Below are 24756 nucleotides of genomic sequence, written 5' to 3' on the forward strand. Positions count from 1 at the left end.
GGCTTTTTAACTCGCAACGCAGTGCATCCTGGTATGTTTTACCTGTCTCAGGTACCATTCTTTCCTTTTGAGCAGCAGAATGCATTGGGTTGTGATTTGAAAAGCGTGAACTGTCCTAAACTGTCCCGGTGAACATGGAGCCATATAGTCACCTAATGAATGAATGAAGAGGCAGTGCGTGAGAACAAGAAAGAAAGATACCCATCCAAGTACCAGCTAACGATTGTAAATCTGTTCAGTGTGGAGAAAGTGACCCAGGGGACCTGTTGTGCACACTGCAGAAGAATCACTGGCCTCTCTGGAAATGTTTTGCAATTAGAGAGGCCTGGAGTTGCAACTGAGAGAAGTCTCAAGCCTTTTAGGGGGGGGGGTTCCTCTGAAAGGGAAAGCACTTCTCTTTCCCCCTCCCTTTCCTTCTCTCCTTCCCTCTTCCTCCCTCCAATACTGGCCATACCTCCTGCAGAAAGAAGCAGGCAGCTGCAGCTCCAGTGCTCCGTGCTTAACCGACTAGCAGATCCACAGCTATGGGGCAGGCAAGGTCAGCTTGCTTTGCACCCTGAGTTGCTGCTCCTCGAGAGCCCTTCGACCGTGTCACAGTGCTGGGCTTTGATCAAGAGGGAGTGGAAGCTAAACTAGCCCTGGGGGCAACTTTCAGAGAATTCCTCAGGACAGGATTACCAGCTGCATTACCAAAGAAAGAACGAACGAAAGATGACACTCTTCTCTGGAATTGCTCAGGCACCTTAGGAAAGATGGTAACTTCAGTATTTTATTATTTATTTTTTTTAACTAATTTTATCAGTAACTCTTTAAAGTGGACTTGCACATATATAAATTGATTTTTTTACAGGATCTTTACTGCTGTGTGTAAGATATATTAAACTATAGCTGGTTGGTTAAAGTGCTGAAGGACTGTTTAAAAAGTGGTTCTGTCTCTCCTGACTAGAAATAACTTGGGGTATCCATTCAAACACTGATAGGAGGACACTTGAAAGATGTGCAAGACAGCTTTCTAATTTAATTTAAAGTTCCACTTTAGTGACAGGCATTTTTTAAAGTTTTAATTATCTGTGTGAATGCAAGGTGGCACCTACTCTTAAAGATAACACATATTACTGTTTTTTTAGAGGGAGTGGCTAGTGATCAATCTATCTGTCTGGCAATTATTAAAAGAGCTAAGCAAGTCCCTTTTAACTGAATTCACAACAGCATTTGGGTATTAGTTATGGATTATGCTTCATCAAATCACTGATATCAGTTATTAGTTTTTTAATTTGTTTTCATCTGCCATGCAGCTTGGACTTTATCACCTTCCACCGAAGAGGGTTTGGATTTTTCCCCCTTATATTTTCTGAAGTAATACCTAAAGAAACTAAGTTTTAAAGTATATTTTGATCTTGCTGTAATAATATACCAGGACACTGACTGTGTATATCATATATATATATATTATATATAATATATATAATATATATAGTTACTATATATATTAGTGTTTTGAATTACTGTAGAACTACTTTAATGTGTCTGTCTTTAATTGCACACTATAGAGGATCTCTAGAGATGATTAACCTGTTTGAAAATATTTTTCCTGAGGTTCAGGTGCAAACAGAAACAAGGTTGCAGCTTATTCTAGAACAGGAAGAGGCATGGTTCTATCATTATGCACAGGGCATCCACATACCTGTCATCCTTCTATACACTTGCACCCTATCCACACTCCCTAAATAACATGTGTTCAACACACATTCAAACCACACGAGTGCCGTCTGCATCGTTCTTGTGCCGAGACAAACATTTGAATATCCAGACAAACACTGCATGCAAAAGCGATCATGTCTGTATTCGCTCAGAAACAGAATTTCTGAAGGACTGATTGAAAAAGACATCCTGCAAGGAAACCTATGCAAAAATGACGTCTGACATACACACATGTTCTTTCTTTATAAGGTAATATGATCGGGCAACGGGTAGATTTTCTTTACTGCAATATGGTAGCAATTATACTTTTTGTTTTCCAGCTCATTGAAAATTCAAGAATATTTGAATAATTGAAGTTTTGAAAGAATATTCAAACATGAAAAAAAAAAGTTTGATTCAGTATTGCTTCATTAGCAATCCTCTTTTCAAAAAGCATGTTATTTGGGTAGATGTTTTGCTGATTATGCAGTGAGGTTCGTACTGGATTTGTAATCCGAGCTATAGTCAAATAACCAACTGTAGCCACTGCTTTAAAACTGTCCTCTTTTCTAAACAAGTGAAAAGCCCTGATCCCAGAAACAAAAATGAATAAGTAATGTGTACAAATAATCTTGCTTGAAAGTCTGGGACAGCTTGAGTGCAATAATTTATATTTTCTATAAAATTATTTAAAATATTTGTGTAATACATGTGCTGAACCTATATATTAAATACATGTATATGGACTGGTATATTTGACCTTCCACGTAGGTGACAATTTTCACACCATTCTTTAACATTGCTATCGTTGTGTTAGCTTAGTCTTTATGCCAGATGTGATTATCACTAAATGCTGTTCATGTAGTTAATAATAAACTAACTTCCAGTGCGCAACAAGGTAGTTAAACACATACTGATAATGTTCAGCCCTATTTACTGTTGCACATTGAATATGTCCTTTTACTCCCAGAGTTTGCCATTGATGAAGGCTTTCGAGGAAACGTTTGGATTATGCAATTGAGAATATACTGGAGACATCCTGACCAAGAGGAAAACCTCAGACTAGGAACTCGAGGGAATCTGCAGTGTGTCTGTGAAAAGCCGTTTTTATTCAGATTTGTGTTGAAACATGTGCACCAGTTCATTCGGATAGAAGTCATTGCTGATTAACATCTTGAAGGCACATTAGACTCTCTGCCCTAAACTCACACCTGGTCTATACTGAAGAGGTCATTGGGCTGCATGTACCATTGTACAAGTTTAGTCTATTGGAATACGGTACAGCCATTCAGAGCAGTATGCAATGCAACAACTGATTATACATGGTTTAACTCCCATGCTTGATTCCTTGATGTTATGATAACAACAGTGCAATTGTATGTTGTATTGAATAGCTATATCTGAAAGTTATATATTGTTCACCTTTTGTACTCAGGCAAACAGCATTGGTTTGGAGCCAACCAGTTACAGTAAGAGCCAGTATTCCGTTGCTCTGGTAACACACAGCTGTTTGTACATCTCCCTCACCATTGACAACTGACCAGCATGGTAAATGCACAGCTTAGCTGAACAATATCGCTTCTTGTCCGTCCTTCATAATTCATGAAATTTAAATAAGACATTTGGTGTTTCCTTAAAGGTGTCTAAGCTGCAAACAGCAAATGCAGTCTTGTAAAAAATAAAAAGACCTTTTAGTTACTTATCCTTAAAAACCCATTGACATACGTTTCTGTATTTCATGATATCAAAATAAACATAAAACAATTAAGTCATACTACACTAGTAATTAAATACTTTACGGGTATCATTGCTTCAGTATTGGCCCCTGTGTGTTTGCCAGATTACTATGTTAGATATACTGTAGCACACACTGCTTCTTTGATATTTTCAGAGGGTTGGTTTGATGCAAATCCTGTTTACTGCCGGAGTGCGCAAGCTGCGTTTCAGGCCAGTGGTATCAAACACTGCAGGTAAAGAGTTGCCAATTTTTGTGGATCCCTAATATACAAGGATGTCTGTTAGACCTTAACATGCTTATTAAGGCTGAGCCAACAGACACCTACCATCACTGAAGTACTGTTCATAAGCTGCACCACAAACCAGGCTCTGAAACATACAGACTGAACAGCAGAAGCAGAGAAAAATAATGATGAGGCAGGTTTGCATTTTAGGAACACAGTATAATTGTAAACTAAACTGGGAGTGCTGATTCACAAGTCCATGATTTGTATTACTATGTTGATTGATTTTGTGTTTGGAATTCGTTCCTCCCCAGTGTGCAATGCAGGTATAGTTATTAAGAAACTTTACTGGTTTTCCCCCTTGAGTCCAGTTCCATGGTTTTTATGCTGCTGGTTATGTGTTTGTTTTTTTTCTTTGCACTTTATCCATCTTGGGTCACTTACCGTTTCCAGTTTTGTATTTCCTGTATAAATGGATGATCAAGGAACTTTATCTGTGCTGACAGTCAGAGTTCTCACAGAGGTGATGTGTATGGAATAATAACCTAATTCATGCTAAACCCAAGACTTTTGACTCCATTTGCTAATGCAAGTGTGTGTTAGGGGTACAGATAATGCACAGCGTCATAAAATAAGGACATAATGCAGGCAATTAAAGCAGCTCTGAATCTGTTTTTAAAATGTTTTACTGGAAAATGAGGGCTATGCTTCTGACCCTTAGAGTTGAACACCTGCCAAAACACTGTCAATTTAGGTGACACCACCATGGGGAGCAAGGACGGCGCTGATTGATTGTTTATAATGATGTCAAAACAGTTCTCAATTTTGGCAGTTGGTGATTTGAACTCTATTCTCCAGTATTACCGTATGATTTTTGAGAGATTAGATTACTAATTATTGTGGTATAGCTTAGTCTTGACAGAGAACAGCATAACCTTTGACACCAACCAGTTTCTCTCCTTTATCAACAGGAATCTGGCCTTCTATAACCTTTCCTTTCAAGCACAGCAGAACATCAGTTTAGCTTTCTGCTTGATGTTTATTGACGCGAAAGACATTGCCAGACATCCTAGAGATGAAACAGTTAAAAATAATAAAATCTTTCAAAAAAAAAAGAGAGCGCCCCCTTTTATTTTCTTCAATAAGCCATATTCAGAGTGGAGAGGGCTTTTGAATCAGTGGCTGAATTGTATGATTGAATTGTGTGTATTCTGCCAAGTCCCAGAGCTTATTAGGACCTGAAAGACAAAGGCCACAGTGTCCCTGGGGTAAGTGTGACCTGCCCCCCCCCCTGCACTCCTACAAATAAGAAGGGAAGAAAAGAAGTGGTAAGCCATGCCAAGATTACCAGCTGAAAACAGCAGAAGTGTTTTATTCTCAAACTGCAAATTGGAATCATGGTGGTGGTTTTCAGTAGACTAATTGAGCCATATAGTCAAAGCATTTACTCCAGTCTTTAACTCCTCCTTTTTGAAAAATGAAAAATGTAATTGATTTGTCTTTTAATTCCATAGTTTATATTCCTCTTTAGTTAATTTGTGATACACATGTATACTGTGCTGTATACTGAGTGTTATTCATGTGTTTGGTGGGGAGGTTGGTTTTTGGTCAGTTATGGAGTTGAGTGAGATTGTGTGTCCTCTCAGTTCTTCTGATATGCAAGTGTGCCTCTCTTCCTTTAGACTTCCATTTAACCTGAAGAGGACACTTTTTAGGTCTTTAAAAGCTAATATTTGTTATCACAGTTAATCTTATAAACAGGATCACCGCTTCAAATCATCACGATTACCTTGAATGAAACGGCAAAAATATTTCTTTGGGTAAGCATGAACCCTGCTAGGAAGAGCAATACAATTTGTATCAATACAGATAAATGTACAAACTAGTACAGTATAGGAAATATTCATTAGCTTTGTATCAAAGTTCCTGTTCAGACAAAAAGTGATGAGCCCAAGGGGGCTGGTTTTAAAGGTAAAGCTTCACTGAAAGTGCCAGCTGCTTCATTTCCCTGTCACTGTGGGAGGTGTTTCACTGTGCAGGTGTCTCTACCTGAACAGGGAGTCTGTGCGATCCCTGTCTGCCCATTCTATGCCTGCCTGCCTGCCTGCCTGCCTGCCTGCCCTACCAGACATTACAAGAGCCCTGAGTCTCAGCCTGAACCACTTACCCACCTCTCCTCCTTCACAAGGCTGAATTATTTTAAAGGCTGTTTAATGGGCAAGGATTTTCTCCAGTGGATTTCTTGCTGTGGGCTCACTGTCTCTGCCTAGATTAACAGTAAGAACACCACAGCATGGTGTGATGGGGTGGCTGAGGGCTTGTTTTGCACAAGAAGATTTATTCAATTGATCTAAACAGAGATGGATCTAAATACTAATACAGTTTTAATCAATTTAAATAAGGTACTCCTTGGCCTTTTACATACCATGCTTAAAAAGACTTGCATGTGCTGTTAGAGCTTTCACAAGATTCATACTCTCTTTAATGGATCTTTTAATGGCTGAGGTGCTCCAGGCCTGATGTCTTTATTCCTTCTGTAAAATGCTGTGACTTTGCAGAATAGTTGTAGGGCATTAAAACAAGTGGCTACATGAAGAAATCTGCCATTCTGTTGGGTATTCTTCCAGCAATGCCAGCTACTTGTCTGGGTGATCGCTTTTTTTTTTTTTTTTTTACTTTTCTCCTACACTGTGAAACTGTACACCCAGGGATATTAAGGCTACCCTTTTTTCTTTAAAACCAGACTCACAGCGTATTTGTTTTCCTTGGCGTTCCAGATGTGGCTCAGTTAGGTGTCTTCAGTGTTCTCTAAAGCGCTTGGTGATGCCCGCTGTGAAGGACAGAAGCCGGTGTTATTGTTTTAGGAGACCCTGGCCTCAGGCTCTGGTTTTATGAGTGGAATGTTGACAGTTCCAATCCAGGTCTCTGCTCTTTGACCTGGTGATAATTACTGGTAAAATCTGAGAGCCGCATGCCGTCTGGCGTGATGTTGGCCACATCGGCTTGTCCACTTGTTTACCAAGGCCTCTGCAATGAGCAGCTTCAATGAAGCTTATCCGGTGAGCCTGAAGGCTTTGGAAAGGACTTCAAACTTTGGGTAATTGCCTTAATTAAAGCAACTTGTTATGGTACCCAAGCGTACTGCTTATCTTCTGGGATAGGGCTTTACCAAATGGGTGGGTGGAATTGTAATCTAATGCCATTAAGAGCAGTTTGTGGCCTTGGATAATAGGAGTGTGTTATATCTCTAGCTGTCTGTCTGTCTGTCTGTCTGAACAGATGTGTTTTTAAATGAGCCGATTAATTCCTGTCCCCATTGATTCAGAAAGATCTGAGCAGAAGAGTTTCCATCTTGCACGTAGCATCTGTTTACTCTGAACAGCAGCAAAGAGACTTCAAAAGCTGTCACAGCTGGTTGCTTTGTAGGCCAAAAAAACAAAAAAAAACAATGGGTTGGATTACTTGGCATTAAGTGTATACTAGTCAGAGAGATGTATGTCTTAAACCTACACTAATTTTATGGAAAGTTAAAAATAAATATTTTTACAGTCTTAAGGACTACATTTTTAAACTAGGCATCCAAGTTGTTGTTTTTTTTTTTTTTTTTTTTTTTTTTTTTTTAAAAGATCATTAACAATTAACATTTTTGTTTTTTCCAATTTGATAAAACACTGCAATGCGTGTTTACTTAACCTTTTAACTCTGGTGCACCGCATTAGGAAAGATGTGTGTTTTTGTAATGTGGTTGTGTGTTCTGTTAACAATGCATGAAATGCATGCAGTGTTCTGTAATGGGATACGAAGATATGCCAGACTGTTCGGAGAGATTCCCACTGTTGTAACAATCCCTTCAGAAAGAGGGCAGAAGTATTGCCACCTGGACCTTTTGATTCGCTGGAATTAGTCAGCACTAATTACTTGCAGTACGCAGCTTGATTCCATTCGTTCTGAGATTCCTGATTGTAAGTGAACTGAACGAATGAGCGATGCATGGTGTGTCCAAGCTCAGTTGCCTAATTCAGCTCATGTTAACTGCTGTGCAATGCTTTAATGATGTCCCTGAAACTGAGGTCCGCTCTTGTTTTAATCTGCTGTTTTAATGCACTGATCACATTTACCGTCTGGATCCCTCTTCCTCTAAAAGCATTGCACTGCTTATTGAGTGATTTGCTTATTTAGTTAAGAAAACAAATCTCTTTGTTGAGGGTGCAGTCTGGTATTTAAAAAAGATAAGCAGTCTTAGACTTTGTAACGGATAGCCCTTCCTATGAGATTGAAGAGGATGTCGAGCTTGGGACCTCAGTGCTTTGAGTGGCTGTGACTGTGAATGACCCCCAGACCTGGATCGCCGATTTTTAAGATCAAGTGTTTACAGTCTCATTGTGAGAGAGTGACTTCATTCTCATTTTAGATAGTGTTTACCCAGTCTAGGCCAGTGGAGATGCACCTTCTCATGTCTAATGGAGCTCTGCTTGCTTCACAGCTGTCAAAAAAATAAATCATTGCAGGATTTTAAAGATTAAGGACTGCAGAATAAATCAATGGCAATCAATCAATTACACTGTCTTATATCTGTGTGTTACATATTTGTGAGTAGAATACAGTATTTTCCCCAGACTATTTTTTTGTAAGAAAGTCCAGTTATTGCTGAACTTTACTGCACATGGAAATATGTGGGTTTAAGAATCTGTTTTTTCTGGCTGTGTTCCCTCTCTGCACTTTGCAGAGGCAGTGAGAATGGAGAGGGGGGTCTGGTACGTCAATGGTCCCGCTAAATCAGGAACGGCTGAATTTGGAGCCTAGTTGCCCCAAAGACAGGTCACAGGGTCAGGTCTGGACTGGGATTCTATTCATAACTCTCCCTGTTACTGACAGCTACCCAAGTAGCAGTCTATAGTAATGCTACAGAAGTCTAATTTACTCTATGTAATAGAGTACATCATTAGAAAGAGCATCCTTGGCATTTTTAAACAGAGAAACTTTAAGTGACCATGTATCTGTTTCAGTAGTGGAGGTTATTGGAATGCCATGGGTTTAACATCAGTATGCTGCTTATATTTAGCCTCTTTCAGATTGACAGATATGCTGGCAATACAGTAGGTCACCGGATCCATACATGCTAATCATGTTTTGGTCAGTCTCATCTTTAGCAGCCAAAAGATGATTGTTCCTCATTACATTTTTGAATAAGCATCAGGCAGCATCGCTCTCTGCTTTCCTGACACTTCTTTTTGTTCTCTGCAGAACCCAGATTCGTTGGACACCTCCATCCAGAGTGTGCTCTCGGCCCTCTACCCACCGTTTGACGCCACTGCGCCCACCGTCCTGAGCCAGCTCTTCCGGGTGATAGAGGGGCGTTACCAGGGAGACGCTCTGCGCTGCCTGCTAGACTTCCTCATTCCTGTCAAACACATCCTGGAGAGTGTGCAGCAGGCTGCCTGCGTGAGTAACACACACACACACACACACACACACACACACACAAACACACACATCCCTGCCTCTGCCACCACACCTCTTCTCTAAACTCTCTGTATATCTCGGGTGGGGGTCTCTGTTTATCATGAATTGAGCTACAGTATTGTAGGAACTGCTACTCTGGAACAGTCCACACTGTTAATTCATGTAACTAAAGACTTGAAAATGATTTTCAAAGAATAATATTTAGTTTGACGTCCTAGTGTGATATTTATTTATTTATGTATTTATTTTTTAAATCTGCATTTCTCCTGTAACACTTTAACATAAATATGTCTTTGTGGTTTTCCCTTAATATTTCGGTATTATCAGATTCCTGATAAAATAATACCATAATGCCAATAGGGGAGGCATTATTGGACAGCTTTCAAAATATATTTCTGCATAATTTAGAACTAAATATCTCCTTTTTGCTGTATGAACATATACTGTATTAAATTGAAATATGCATACATAAAAACCCATGTACATCTGACAAAGATTTGATATCATGGTATACAGTCTTTTGAAGTTTTAACGTTATTTGATACAGCATTTGAACAAAGGTCTTTAAAAAGACGCTGTATAAAGAGAAAGAAGAAAGCTATTGTTAGCACGTCCTGAGATCTCGGCGGTTTTGAACGTTGAGAAAGCGTTCAGCTGAGGGCAGGCCAACAGCTGTAGAAACGGCCTGTGGTCTGGCAGAGTGGATTGTTTATTCTCAAGGATATGCAAATCTGAAAACAGAGCAGCATTCCACTCATTCCCCTCTTGTGGTGGTAGCTTGGAGATAATTGCAGGTGGGATTGAAGTCTAGTTCAACCCAGTGATCTGTAGCCTTTATCACCAATAGATCCATCTTCTGGGTGGTAATAGTAACTCACTTGGGCATCAGCCATAAGGCATTGGCAGCATCATCAAGGGTATATACTTATCATGTGCTTTAATTACGATCCTTTACAGAATAACTGCAAGCATTTCAGTTCCTTTTGTTTCAGATTAGTAAAACCGTGGATGCCAATTCTGTAGACAAAAATTTAAAAAGGTTTTATGAGGATATTGTAAAATGAACCTGGCCAAAACCATTATCTTCTGAACTAAAGTTTCCTAATTTGACATTTATTTGGCTAACGATACACCACCAGAAGTTCTATTTATTTTTTTCCAAAATATTTTTGGATGCTTTTGAGCTGCTGGAGCCCTAACCAACTGCTTCTTCAGTTTCTAGCTAGAGTCAGTCATAGAGCCACCAGGATGAATGAGAAATACAGACAGTGGCATTAAATCTGAATGAATGGGCACCTTATTTATCCATGCATGGAGAAATGTGTTTTTTGTGGGATTCTGGGCCACGTTTTCAAAAGAGATTCCTATCTCAAATGTTTATTCACCCCTCACATACTTTAGTGTGACACCTGCAAACTGTCACGAAGTATTTCCATCTATTTTCAGAATAGCACTATTTTTAGTAAATAGTGAGCGTGTCCCTCTTCAAAAAACCATTACCTAAAAGTAAGACCTGTCTGGAGAAACCAGCCTGGAGCAGCTGCAGCCCCCCAGTGCAACTCCTTCTCCAGCACCATGCCTCCCTCCCTCCTATCACTATCAAGGAGGAAAAGGGGCAGTTGACATAACACTAGCTCTGACTCCAACCAAGCAGCGAGGACAGGTATCCAAACAGACACAACTGGTAAAAACACACTTGGGCATGTCCGATGCCCTGGCATCTGCTGTTAATTTGTAGGGTTCTTGGACTGGAACCCTTAGAATGTTTGTTTAATTAGGGATGTTGGAATGTCTGTCCCCTTCCCAAGGGTTCTAGAGTTTAAACACAGAATCCTAATGTACAGTATAGGAAATATACCATCGCTAGTTCAGCCAGATCCTCACAGGCAGCCTGCAAGAACACAACATCACTTTATACCTTCTGGTCCCAGCATGGATTGATTTTAGCATGTTTGACCCTTGCATTGTGTACTGACATTATGAAAAATGGGTCTAAGGGCTGTCTGGCTGTTGAAGAAAACAGAAGACCTGGTTATGGCCCCCCACATCTCCATTTTCCCCATTGTAAATTCAAATGCGTTCTTGATTGAGTTACTAGGAAGGTATTTCATTGAAGTAATGTTTGCCCCACTCCTGTATAACCACAGGCTCCCTACTCTGATGTGCTGTTCCGCTGTGAGGGCTGGCCCCTGTGTCTTCACAATCAAGTGGTGATCCAGCTAGCCTCTGTGAATGCCCTCCTCCTGCGGCCTGGAGACTTCTACCTGCAGGTGAAGCCCTTCGGGGAGCAGTCAGCTCGCATTGTCCTCAAGAGCCTTCTAGAGGACCTGCAGGAGGTGGAGGAAACACCCATCCCTGAGACCTCCTATCCCAGCTTCTTCACCGGGGACTGGCTGGACGAGATCAACCAGGGGCGCCATGGGCCTCCACTGCACACCTGCCTTCTGTCCACGGATCAGGGAATCGTGAAAGTGCCTTGGGCTCAAGTGGCCACACCGGAGTTTATTGATAAGCCTAAAGTCATGGCCAGCTCTCCAGCCACCCCAGAGCGATCTGAGGCCCCTCAAGTCCCAGCCCGTTCCCCAAAAAATGAGACGTCCCCGTCTGGGTTCTCTGTGGAAACCCGGATTCTTCCAGCCAAGGATGGCATAGCGGTCTCTTTGAGATTGATTGACGGAAACTGTGGGAGATTAATCGAGGTGGACCAGACGAGGGCAACCAACAAGCCCATAGGTTGGGTATCACCAAACACATGGGACAGCCGGAACCAAGACTTGGAAGGGGATTACGTGGACCTGGTAGAGTTTTCTAAAGGTGGCCACCACCCTTCAGATAAAGCATTGCCAAAAACTAATAGGACAGTACAGGCTCCTCAGTGGACTGAACAAGAGCCGCCTCCCTTCGAGCCAGTCCGGTCCCCTCCAGCAGTCTGTGGAGATCCTACACCATGTGGCAGGTCAATGAAGTTTGCTGCAGAGCCCTGCACCCCATGTTTAAGGAGGAAGATGGGCCAGGACTTGGAACTCCAGGAACTGAGATGTAGGTATCGGGAGTCCTACATGGCTGCACTTCAGAATCCCGTGAACTTTGAATCTGGAACCATGAAGGTCACAGTGGAGGAGTCTGACCACTTGAGTGGAAGTTCTCCTTCCGTATGTGATGGAGATCCCCAGCCAGAGCCTTCCCCCTGCTGCAAGAAGGTTCGTGAACATCGGTCCCCCTGTGCTTCAGACAGTGTTGCTGCTGTTAGCTGGAGGGAGCCAGGGGAACGACAATCCAAGAGGGGTGCTCACCCCCTTCCTCCTGCTTCTTCAGACAGGAAAATGCACACAGGATCAGGGACACCTAGTGCCTCCATAAAGTGTTTGAGTGGACAAAAAACATTGACAAATATAAGTGACGGGGTTTCAGTGGTTCCAGCCCTCCATGTAGCACAGTGTAAGAAAACAACATCGTTCGGATTAGTATCTCCAAAGGTGGACAGACATAAAATGACCACAAGAGGTAATGCACAATTTGATTTCTTGATTTTAAAGGCTGAGCAGAACTTGATTATTATACTGTAGCATTCCCTACAGCCAATGATAAAATGGACGGAATTAAATGCAGATCCTGATATTCTCAATCGAACCGAAAACATCATAAGGTAAAGTTTTATAAGGACTTAAATTGAGTAGACGGCTGTCTACTTGAATTTAGGATTTAATTGGGTCAGCCTGTACCCCTCAGGGATGATCCAGGCTGGCATTATTTACAGCAGCAGGTAGTGGGCCTGGATTGCATCAACCACTTCTTCTATTTAGAGATTATTCATGGTTATTACAATCCAGGTGGATTCACTGGTTCTTCAGAATTCTCTAATAAAATCCATCTGTGCATATCCTGGCGAGGTTAGATTGATCAATTCAAGAGAACCTGCTATAAAAAAAAATTAAAAAACTTAAAAAATCGATTCACTGGTTCTTCAGAATTCTCTAATAAAATCCATCTGAGACCTGAAACTTCCACTCTTTTGCCATAATAAATAAATAAATAAATAGATCCACCACCTCCCACACTGCCATCTGCACCAGAATCATAGCTCTGGACCCTTCCCCTTTCATATACACAAAGTGGAATCTCAATAGCATGGCCCTGTGATGTGTAGGAGTGATTTAAACGCTCCCTCAAAGACCATGCTTGGAAAGACCCCTCTGTGATCCGGGCAACTTTAAAAAGAAAGGCTGATTGTTCGAGAGATTCTAGAAGCCTCCTTGGCTTTCTTTACCCAACCTCCAGCAGGAAAGGCTGCATTCAGTTTCAATAGACGCTGAGCATTGGCAGGACCAAAAAGGAATTTACTGAGTCTATTGCCTGTTCATTGTGCATTCCTTTACAGTAGAGACAGTGCTGTTACTAGCGGTCCTGTGGGACACCAAAGACCCAGACAATAATAGCACTTAGCAGCCCATTCTCGGGGCCTTTATATATATATAATATATATATATATATAGAGTGGCCAAAAGAAAATGCAAAGCAGGGTAACAGTCAGAGGCATTCCACACCAAAGAAAAACAACACTCCTACCAAAATATCTCGGGTTGCCTATAGTAGGTAGCATCATGGGAAAAAGGTAAATGAACAGACGTGGCTAATCAGTGTGTTATGGTAATCTGAGGTTTTCATGGCACTTGAAAGGATCACTATAGGGATGGGACCACTTGCCCTGCAGGCCTGTTGTACCTTGTGGTGGTCAGATTTAACCAGTAATTACTCGAGTCTGCAAATCTTCAGAGAGCGCTGCCTGCTGGTTGTTGCTGGGATTGATGAGCTGCGGTGTATGTTTCCTGACAACTTTTAATCTTAATTATATTTATTGACTATTTAAAGAATAAAATACTGCGGAAAATGGGAATTAAGACATTACATTGACACGTACATAATGATCAAGAAATGATAACCAAACTTATTTAACGCAATGCTAAATATCTCCCTGTAACATTTGCTGTGGAACAACAGAGTCCTGCATCACCTGTCACCCACTGTAACAGATTACCAGATAATAAAACTGTCCTGCTGTTGTACATTATTATTATTATTATTATTATTATTGTTCTTAGCATTGCAGAATGCTTGCAGAGGCTTCTGATTCCCTCTGTAATGTAACCTCATCCCCCTGTCTTTTTCTGTCCCGCCCCCACCCCCTGTGTTACATGCCTCGTGACACTGCTGGGCTTCGTGCTCAGAGCAGCATGCTGCCCTCTGTAATAACAACTTTTTACGGAGCCTCATAAAAATCCTTTAAGTATGGCACGCCTGTGAGGTTCTGGAGAGTGAGGTTTATATTAAGATGAATTGGCTTTTGCATGTGTGGTTTTGCCTTCTGCAGTTTTATTCAATCACAATATGTATTCTGTCAGATTCAAGAGTTTTATACTGAAGACATAGAACCTACAACTGCTAATCCATGATAAAAAAAAAAGGTTTTTTTTTTTTTTTTTTTTTTTTTTTTTCACAATTGTTGTTTGTTTTACATAGGCTGGATTCTCAGACAGGAAAGTGATGTCATACCTTAATTCAAAAACTTGGCCCTAAGACAGCTTTGATCAAATTGTCAGCCTGCATTTATTAACTGATGAAACACAATACCTGTGGGTGGTTTTTTTCTTTCTTTCTTTTTCTTTCTTTCAAAGATGCCAGTCCCACCTGCACGGCACAAGCAGACACCTCCCTTGCCGGGGCAGGCAGTGAGAAAGGCCTACAGGACTTGTCTGTAGACAGGCCGCAGACCGCAGTGACCACAGCGACCAGAAGGGCGGCGCCAGTGACCCCTCAAGGGCCGTGCAGCCAGCTGCTTCACTCGGGCATCATGTGTCTACCAGGTGCGGGAGATCACAGGTTTTATTGTGAGGTTTATGGAATTACACTTGCGTATTTACAAACCAGTTTAATTACATCCAAAGGGAAAGGTTCAGAAAGTTGGGATTTTGCCAAAAAACAAGCAACAACCAAAAAATACATATTTGCTATGGAGCTTGTGTTTTTTTTTTTTTTTTTTTTTTTTTGTGTATTACATCTTATGTAGGCCAACTTGTGCATTTTTGGTGATTGTCAGATCATTTTTAATGCATCTATGTCTTAGTGAGCAACATCATTAACAACTTCAGCTTTCAGTGTGCCGTTTAGTATTACGAGACGTGGTATTTTATTAAAAGATATTGTTTAAAGATGGGGCTGACATTAAAAACATGGACTCAAAGTAGGAAAAATGGCTTTAAAAGTATTCTACTTTGGGCTTTATTTGGATTTGCACTGTTTGTAAAATGTTGCTATGCTGTATGAATCCAGCCAGTCTTACCTGCCACTGCTGAGACTGGTTACCCCAGCACAGTGAATTCCTGAACTGTTCTGTAATGGAGTCCTCCTTTTGCAGGTAGCAGAGACAAGGCAGGGAGGGCAGTGGTTCAGGTGTGCAGCGATCACACAGCCTGGAGATCGGCAGCCACTACCAGCAAGGAACTCTCCAAACTCCTCCTCTACTTCCACTCCATTCCCAGGTATGGCTCGCAGCAGCCACGCTCTGTATCGCGTGTGCACTGGATTAATCCACTTGGCTGCAGTTGTTTTAGTTATATCTCTATGCCACAAGGTGGCAGTAGAACCCTTGGAATTGAAAGGATCTGTTCAAGGTGTATTAAAGTTCAAAGGGGAAGCAAATGGCAGCATTGCTTTTATGTGAAACAAACTGGAACACTTCTTGATTTTATTTTTATCTCTGCAGAAGGTTGTGTTCAATGTAACGAGTGTGACGAAGCTGGTTATTTCAAAGAAATATAATCATTTCAGTCATTGCCTGTCTGGTCTGGTCTTTTGCTTGTTACGCATTCTCATTTTAATTCTCGGGGTGGTCATGTTATGTGTGCACAGCATGTGTAACTTTGTTTTCTGTGCATTTCCAGGAAAGACGTCAGAGATCTTGGAATGACTATTGTTGTAGATGCAAGGAAGCAGCCCCCTCCTCCAACCCTGTATAAAGCCTTGTTAATGGCACAGGTATGCAGGGCTTACCCCCTTCAAACCAGACCCAGGAACATGGAGCCACTGGGAACTGTATGCATGCCATTCAAACAGGGCTAACGCTGTTGTTATCAGACTCTAAAACAACAGGGCTAAATAAAATTAGTGAAGTACCCTTTCTGCCCACACGGGGGCAGTATTGAAGCACATTGGTGACGGAAGGGTATATAAAGAAGATTGGTAGCACTTTAACACTTTTAGTCTATTGTAATATTCATGAATTTCTTTAATTGTTTATCATAAATTGGTACTAGAAAAAAAAGCAGCTGTTGAGCTTTTATCCAGTTTCAGCCAATTCTGAATCTTCAGTTGTGGGCATGCAAAAGAAATGAGCTGAATAAACAGTAGATACATTAGTTGTGTGACAAGAACATGTAAGTATGTGGACTGCATGTTAAGTACTGTATTGTCCTGTCATCACAGGAGCAGGTCCCTCGCATGCTTCACTGTGTCCTGGTGCTGGTGGACAAGGACAGCGGCACTCGACTGGAGAGACAGCTGGGCCTCCACGTGAGTACATGCACAACTGGAAAGTTAGATTTTCAAAGCTTTTGCAAAGTTTTTAAAATACCACAAATTTAGTATTTTAACTTGTGTGTGTGTGTGTGTATGTATGTATGTATGTATGTATGTGTGTGTGTGTGTGTGTGTGTGTATATGTGTGTATATATATATATATATATATATATATATATATATATATATATATAATTATATCTATATAGAGAGAGGGAGAGAGAGATCTATCACTCTCTGGATGAACGCTTAGACAAAATGCACATGGTGTCGGCTGTTTAATTCATGTAAGCAGACTGATCTCAGTGCTGTAACCGTCCATGCTGTTTTCTAATATCGTAGCAGACTCCTCAGTTATGTCTTCTGTGCACTTCTATCAGGTGGAGGTACTGACCTCGCTGAAGGCTCTACACAAGTTTATTGATGGTAGCCAGCTGACAGCAGAACTGGATGGGTCTCTTCCATACAGCCACAGTGACTGGCTTCTGCTCCCACAGGTCTGTATCCCTTCAGAGGTTCACTGGGATGGCGCAGACTACTCACCACTGGAGGGCAGGGTTGGGAGCATTGGTGGGGGGCTGGAGGAAGCTAGGCTGGAGAGAAAGTTGGTAGGATCTTTTAATAAAGATTCTGATAATGCCTTTTACCAAATACTATGCAGCAATCATTATTAGGATAACTAAAAGGGCCCAGTGGAGTCACAAAAAATAGAACCTTTTCTCCCTTTTTAATTTGGAGATAATCGGAAAATCTCCCTGCTAAATTCCAATTTACACCGCCAATATTAAATAATAGTCTCATGATGGAGGAGATGCCTCAGTCTTGACCATTTTACAATATCTGTAAGGAAATTGCTCTTTAAATGACATAAGCTCTTGCATGTACAGCAGTTGAACCACGGAGTCTGCTGTTAATGTATCCTGCACGTTTGCATTTCAGAAGTTGGATCCCTTCTTCTCAGACCTACGAGAGGCCTCCAGCTTGCTGCACAAAGCTATCCGAATGTTTGAGAGCAACAAACACCTTGATACTGTTCAGGTATGTGGATTCTGGGTTCATTACTTATTGCTAAAAGGGTTTTAATAATACATTCGGGATCACATTGTGTCTCGGGTGGAAAAAACAAAACAAATTCCTCTTTTTGATTTTTCTCTGGATCTCAACTCTTTCCACACTGTCGACTCTATATATGGATCTAGATAACTCAAGACTGTATGCGGCTATTGTACAGGGTGTCGGGCATCATCAGAGATATCATACACTGTATTATGCACATTAGGATGTGCTCTGTTAAATCCTGGTGACTGTCTGCACCGCACATCAAAATGATCTGACTTTGTTTGCTTAAAGGCAATTTACACATGAAAGAAACAGAGGGACAACCAATCTTCCCCGTGATGCCTGACTTCTTAACACATTCTGTGGATATTAGTGTTGTTGCTGAGTGCAAGCACTGCATAAATACCCAGGAATATATTGTCTTAAACACCTTTCTTCTATATGCAACCTTTGTATTTGCTCACTGACTCCAATGTTAATTGTCAAAAGGAAGTCCAGCAGTGCATTCAGGAGCAGAAGACCATGATGATGTCAGTCCTGCAGGATGCACGATTGGTTGGCCTGCAGCGGGAGGGTGGAGCTATGCTTGCCAGGCTGAAGAAGGAGGAGTCTCGATTAGTTTACTCCGAGGATTACCGGTGAGAAAGACCGGATCAGAATGCTTATAGGACTGGGAATCTTGGGCTAAAGGACTTCATACAAGTATGAATCCACTTCCACTGGTCTATCATGGGAGGATGGCAAGTATGGGTCTAACTAGAAATGGGTCTTCCTCTGTCCAATACAGAAAGCATAATGTACCTGAACAGGTTTGGACGAGATGGCTGCCCTACAGTGTTGTACCTTCAGAAACTCTTCAGTGAAAATGTTATAAAAATTACAAGTTCAGCTGGGCAACCTCAGGGCATAGATGGGCAACTCATGCCCTTCCAGCGCAGGTTTTTAGTTTTGTTATTTAAAGGAAGAGTTTTCTGGTATCCTAATTAAGGATTACACAATTATTGTCCTGTCCTGTGACCCTACCTTAGGGATGCGATGGACTCCGTGACCATGCTATATAACCAGTTGGAGGAGAGGGTTCACATGCTGGTGATGAAATCCAACAAGGGCCTGCAGCACCTCGACTTTCTGCTCAAACTCCGGGAGCTGGAGGGAAGATTTAAAAAGGTAACGCCTGTTCTGTTACCAACGGCAAGACGTTGTACGCACTTTTTTTTTTTCTTCTCTCAAATGATGCCTTTGTATTAGTCAGGAGTTTTATTATTGAATCAAACACACATGTATTTTATTTTCAGGTCATAGTTTGATATTTTTACATTAGCATTGCGGATTGACTGACTGATCTGCTGTCAATGTTTTCTTGCCTGCAGATCAGAGAGTGGTTCGATGCGGAGGGGGAGAAGCGGTTGCTGGAGGCCGATTCGGTGGAGGATTCCCTGGAGAGAGTGGAGCAGACCCTGCACCACTTTAACCAGTTCCTCGACCAGGCCACAGTAAGTTGTGAGGGGCCCTTGTGACTGGAGTCTGAATCAGCAGTGGCCCTGTGTTTCTTATGGCAATATACGTACAAGATGCTGCCTGTACTCACTCCAGCCATAGACTCAAGCCACTGCTGGCTGGGTAGAGATGGTTGTTTTGATATAGACTTCGATTGATTTGCATATGGACTTAGTCTGTGGTGGTAAACTTTCAAAAAAGGCTGAAGTGCCACTGAGCTACCAAGAGAGACGGTGCATATTGATGTTTAATGCTGACCCGTTTTGATATTTTTAAGGAGCAGCAACACAAGGCTATGGCACTGGTGACCGAGGCAGAGAAAGTTCAGCGCTCTTCCTATCCCGAGGCCGAAGTCTTCACGGTGATGGTGTACACCTTCAAATCACAACTGGCAGACTTTTTGACGAGGGCAGAGGAATGCCGGGCTCAGCTTGAGACCATGGTGAACCTGTACCGCTTCTGTGAGAAGGTGGGTGAATTCGACAGAACAGCTTTTAAAAACCAGAGTTCGTATTTTTTATTTTTTTTTGAAGACTTGAATTTTTTTTTTTTGAAGACTGAATTGCTAAAAACCAGAGTGAAAGTTGTGTTGCCAATTCCTTATGGATGTTTTGGAGTGTTTTTATGTTGCAGCGGATGTTTAATAAAAAAAATCTAAATAAAAACTTAAAACTGATTGGTATACTTGTCGTCCTTTTTATTTTTCCAGGCTACACAGCTTGTCAAAGACTGTAGACAGTGTCTGGAAAAAGTCAATCCATGCAACAGCTCAGCAACCAACCTAGAAAGCTTAAAGACCCTTGAAAAATACCGCCTGGACTTCACTGCCTTCTCAGCAGAGGAGTTCCAGCAAGTGAAGGTTCACGCTTACAGCCTTAAAGGTTCCAGGGGGATGCGGATTTGGAATGTTGCCTGGCTCAAGTGCCAGGAAGTCAGGCAGCAACTTGAGGAAAGGCTGCAGGATATACAGGAGGCCCAGCAGCCTACGGTAGCTTCACCCGAGGCTAAGAGGACAGTGCCCGCAGGCCCGGCACTATTAGCACCCACTACCAGTGAAGACCCTGAGAATTTAAGACCTGTACAACACCAGCACCCAGTCAAAACTCCCAAATCTCTGCCTGAAAGAAGAAAATATCATCACAGTGAAAATGATTACACAAATGTAACTTGCTTCAAGTTAAAATTCAAGCCAGACAGCAAAGACTCAAAGGGTCCTAACCTGAAAAAAGAGGCTGCCCACCAAGCATCCAGCAAGGCCGAAGAAGTGGCAACTCCAAAGAGCTCCGGGGAAGCCAGCAAAGGCCTAGATTTCGCACGTGTGTCCTCCCCGACCTGCGAGTGGTTTTCATGGCAGCAGGATCTGGGTAGGTCCCTCAGTGAGGAGTCCCGCGCGTCTTGCTCCCTGTCCTCCCATTCGGACCCCCTGGCCTCTCCTTCCTCTCGAATACGAGGTCATCCCTCGAAGAAGATCCTGGATGCTGCTCAGCAGTTCCAGATATCTCGACACGGCAGCTTCTGCTCTGAAGACTCGTGTTCCAGGCCCATGGGCGACTGCACCGATGACCTGACCAGAGTGTCCTCAATGCCAGCTGCCAGTCCCAGGATTGCCCAGGCACTGGGAACAGCAGGGGATCCAGGGCCCAGTGAAGAACCAGGGAAGAACTCCGGGAACTTTTGGTTAGTATCCTTACTATGAGCACCAAAGTTAAAGAGCATTTATAAATAACTCTGTGCCATTCGGCAGTGGCACAAAGTAATTAACCATCTTGCAATTGAAAGTCATTCCCCATCACTATATTGCTTGCTTTACCATAGCCATGATTGGAATCTGTGGATTAAATTTGTACATGCTTATGGTGAATGTATTGAACAACCCTGTATGGTGGCATTAGCAAAAAGATCTTATATTTTGACTAGATTTTCAAGAAATCTGATTAAGTGAAATACCCGAGTACAGCAATTTTCAACTATGTTCTTTATATTCACCACAGTTTTTAATGCTGATGTATTCATTTTCACAAGATGTGTGCCTGTGTTTCAAACTCATAATCTCTTCGTCTGTTTTTTTTTTTACAAAGCCTGCAAGGAAGCTTCACAGGTACGCCTCGCAGTAATTGCCTCCCTATTGTTGTACTCATTTGGGTGGTATGGCTCCTCACTGGGATTTTCTTCTGCATTGCGCAGGAGCAGTGGTGCCGGAAAGGGGGGTGGCAGTCACAGAATGGCTTGTTTAGTAGATACCAGCAACAAACCTTGTGCTGTCAAATTATCTTGCCAGTGTGTCGGTCCCACAGCAGACCAAGAAACACTGGTCCGAGACCTGCCTCTGGGGTTAATGATGGCCCTGGGCATTGCATTTTCCAGGATTTGCAATCTTCACAAGTTCTCCACCGTGCTTTGAGATCCAGGAATTCACTTTTAGTCACTGTGACATTAATCCAAAGGTTTCAAATGCTATGCTTCCCATTTGGTGGAGCTAGCCATTAGAAACCATAAAACACACTTTATATCCAACGCCTGGTTGTTTTTGTCTAGCCACAACCTCAGACTTTTAAATTTAAAAATGACATCATAATGCTGTAATTCATAGATTGCTCTGTGAATCAGTGACTGAGCTGGGATTTCAATTCGGGAACCCCTGGCTTGTGTTCCTTGTCTCCTAACGGCTAGTCCACGGTGGCTGATTGGTGCTCCCTCTGTGCGTTTGCAGGAAGCTGCAGTGCATCATGGAGGAGCTGCTGCTGACAGAGAGAGACTATGTGCGCTCGCTGGGGTACATCATCACGCACTACTTCCCGGAGATGGAGCGCCTGGACCTGCCGCAGGACCTGCGGGGCCAGCGAGGACTTATCTTCGGCAACCTGGAGAAGCTGTACGACTTCCACCGGCACTTCTTCCTCAAGGAGCTGGAGGGCAGCCTCAAAGAGCCTCTGCGCGTGGGCCGATGCTTTCTCCGACATGTAAGCGATGCACACGATGGAGTTCGCTCTCGTAGAGGTCTTATTCCCCTCACTTGCTGTAGTCCTACCAGGTTTTACAGTTGTGTTACTGGTTCAATTCCGTGTTCTACCGGTGGCACAGCTGAAACATTATTCAACTGTTTTTTCACATTGCATTTTCTTTTACTTTTCAGAAAGAAAGCTTTGGTCTTTATGCTTTGTACAGCAAAAACAAACCCCAGTCTGATGCCCTGCTGATAAACTATGCTCATGACTTCTTTAAGGTAATCAGAATTATAAGGTGGAGATATTTGTTTGTCTACCTACTGTAGTAATATGACTGCCTTACTCTAGCTTGTAGCTTGTGCAGGGCACTGTTTACAGACACACACACAATCATTATTCAGAATACTTTATTATTTTGTATTTACATAAAGATAGACTAAGTTCAGCTGGCATATAAGCAGATATGAACAAACACATTTGGAATAGTGACATACAATCAAACCTGTCTCAATTCTATCAACACTGTATGCGCAATACTGGAAAAAATAACTGTCCCGTCTCGGGAATACCATTTAGAAAGTTTTGTTTAAATAATTTTCATGCAAGACACAAACTTTAGAACTCTTTTTGCCATTTAAACTGAAGTGCGTGTGTGTGTGACCTGTGGTGTGCTTGTCTTTCTCCTTTACTGAGTGCAGAACAAGCAGCTGGAGCTGGGAGATAAGATGGACCTGTCATCATACCTGCTGAAGCCAGTGCAGAGAATCAGTAAATACAACCTGCTGCTTCAGGACATGGTGAAGGAGTGCGGGCCGGGACGGGGCCGGGAGAGAGCCGAGCTGCAGGCCGCCCTCGAGATCGTCCGCTTCCAGCTGCGCCATGGCAACGACCTGCTCGCCATGGACGACATCCACGACTATGACGTAAGAACAGTCGCCTGTAACCAACTCCAGAACTGCAGGATATATGAAGTACTGGATTACATAGGAGGGGGCTGTCCTTTTGAGCCAGGGCCCTTTCTCGGGCAATGCCATTTAAAGACCAGAATTGTCCACAGAAACTTTCCTCAGCCTTCACGAGGAAGCTTGTCACACTTCAGCCATCAGTAGAGAAAAGTATTGGCAGACATGGATCAACATCTGGAGCCATTTTTCCACATGCCTGTTCCTAATTTGAGTTATTGTTATCAGACAGCTGCTCCTTGTAACTGGCTCAGTAGTAATACTAGCTCGCTAAGGGGGAACCACATATACCAGTTGATTAGAACCATACTGCTTGCTTCCCCACCTTTTCTCTGTGCAGCATTGCCCACACCATCTATTAACCACTAACTGTCTGGTCATTCAGTTTGGTAAAGGTCATCCTTGACTGGGACTAGCTCTCTATTTTAGATATTTTGGAATTTCTAATAGAAGATTCCAGTTGCACTGATTAAAAGGCACTAGCCGAAACATTTGTCTACTTCTTTTTTCATTAGATTTGAATGTTTCTACAAAACGGTAGAGGTGTGTTTGTGGGATCCCTCTGCTGTATTGAACATTGCCCTGTATCTCTCCGCAGGTGAACATGAAGGAGCAGGGCCAGCTCATCCGACAGGACGAATTCCTTGTGTCCTACAGGAAGAGGAAGTGTTTCCGTCACATCTTCCTGTTCCAGGATCTGATCCTCTTCAGCAAAACCAAAAAGACAGAAGTGGGAAACGACATATACCTCTACAAACAGTCCTTCAAGGTACAACTGAATGATATCTTGCATTGTAACACACGGTATATAGAGTAATCATTGATCGTACCAGCAGTGGACAGTCTCAAGGCATTGCTGTCGCTTTTCTGGAAATAAGACTCCTTTTGAATATCTGTTTGAGCCAGTAAAGTTTTATAAAATACAAACTCCCGTATAAAAATGTAAGTTGAAAATATGACTGAAATGTGGTAAGCATATCCAATTCAATTTCCTGTGGGTAGATTACATTTCTCTGTGTGTTTCCATTTCCATATGTATCCATGTATAGATAAGGGCTTGCATGGTATATGCTGGTGCAGATTTATTATTGATAATTTACGGTAATCAAAGTAATGAATTGTTTTATTTCCAGACCTCTGATATCGGGATGACCCACAACGCTGGAGACAGTGGGCTGTGCTTCGAGATCTGGTTCAGGCGGAGGAAATCCCAGGACACCTACACCTTCCAGGCAGCCTCAGCTGAGGTGAAGGACGCCTGGACCAAGGATCTGGAGAGGATCCTGTAGGAACAAGCCCTCCGCAAAAGAGGCGAGTGCTCTAGCCTAGATCTGCCATGAAATAGCACATAAAGCCTGTCCTAAAATAATGAACTGTTCATTACAATCTGGTTTCAATTTAAATAACACATCTGGGTTAGATTTAAAAAATCTTTTCCGTATGTTATAACATTTTATTTAACACTACTTTCTAGATCATTTTAATGTTTGACAAAATTCACATAAGTATTATGCTATTAATGCCATGTAGTTATCAAATAAAATATGCCAAGAATGCCAAGCCTCTCTGCCCTGTAAACAGTGCCGAGTAAGCACAGTTTGCACTATGAAAGCTGAT

General features: G+C 42.2%; 1 protein-coding gene across 1 annotated transcript; it reads left to right on the top strand.

Moving 5' to 3' along the window:
• The first annotated feature begins 324 nt into the window (after positions 1-324).
• On the top strand, positions 325-24444 carry LOC121297989 (uncharacterized protein KIAA1755-like). The gene is made up of 19 exons (XM_041224660.1): positions 325-755; positions 8886-9083; positions 11252-12608; positions 14777-14965; positions 15517-15640; positions 16043-16136; positions 16584-16670; positions 17057-17173; positions 17616-17714; positions 18225-18373; positions 18764-18902; positions 19106-19228; positions 19510-19701; positions 19942-20909; positions 21943-22192; positions 22366-22455; positions 22876-23100; positions 23738-23908; positions 24273-24444. The coding sequence occupies exons 1-19, from the start codon at positions 753-755 to the stop codon at positions 24426-24428; spliced, it is 4731 nt and encodes a 1576-aa protein (XP_041080594.1). The 5' UTR covers positions 325-752; the 3' UTR covers positions 24429-24444.
• The last annotated feature ends 312 nt before the right edge of the window (positions 24445-24756 follow it).

This window comes from Polyodon spathula, chromosome 23 (assembly GCF_017654505.1).
Source record: "Polyodon spathula isolate WHYD16114869_AA chromosome 23, ASM1765450v1, whole genome shotgun sequence".
Lineage (NCBI taxonomy): Eukaryota > Metazoa > Chordata > Actinopteri > Acipenseriformes > Polyodontidae > Polyodon > Polyodon spathula.

Coding starts and splice junctions, on each gene's coding strand:
- LOC121297989 (XM_041224660.1), top strand. Junction 16,137..16,583: donor AAGCCTTGTTAATGGCACAG/GTATGCAGGGCT, acceptor CTGTCATCACAG/GAGCAGGTCCCTCGCATGCT. Junction 17,715..18,224: donor AACACCTTGATACTGTTCAG/GTATGTGGATTC, acceptor AATTGTCAAAAG/GAAGTCCAGCAGTGCATTCA.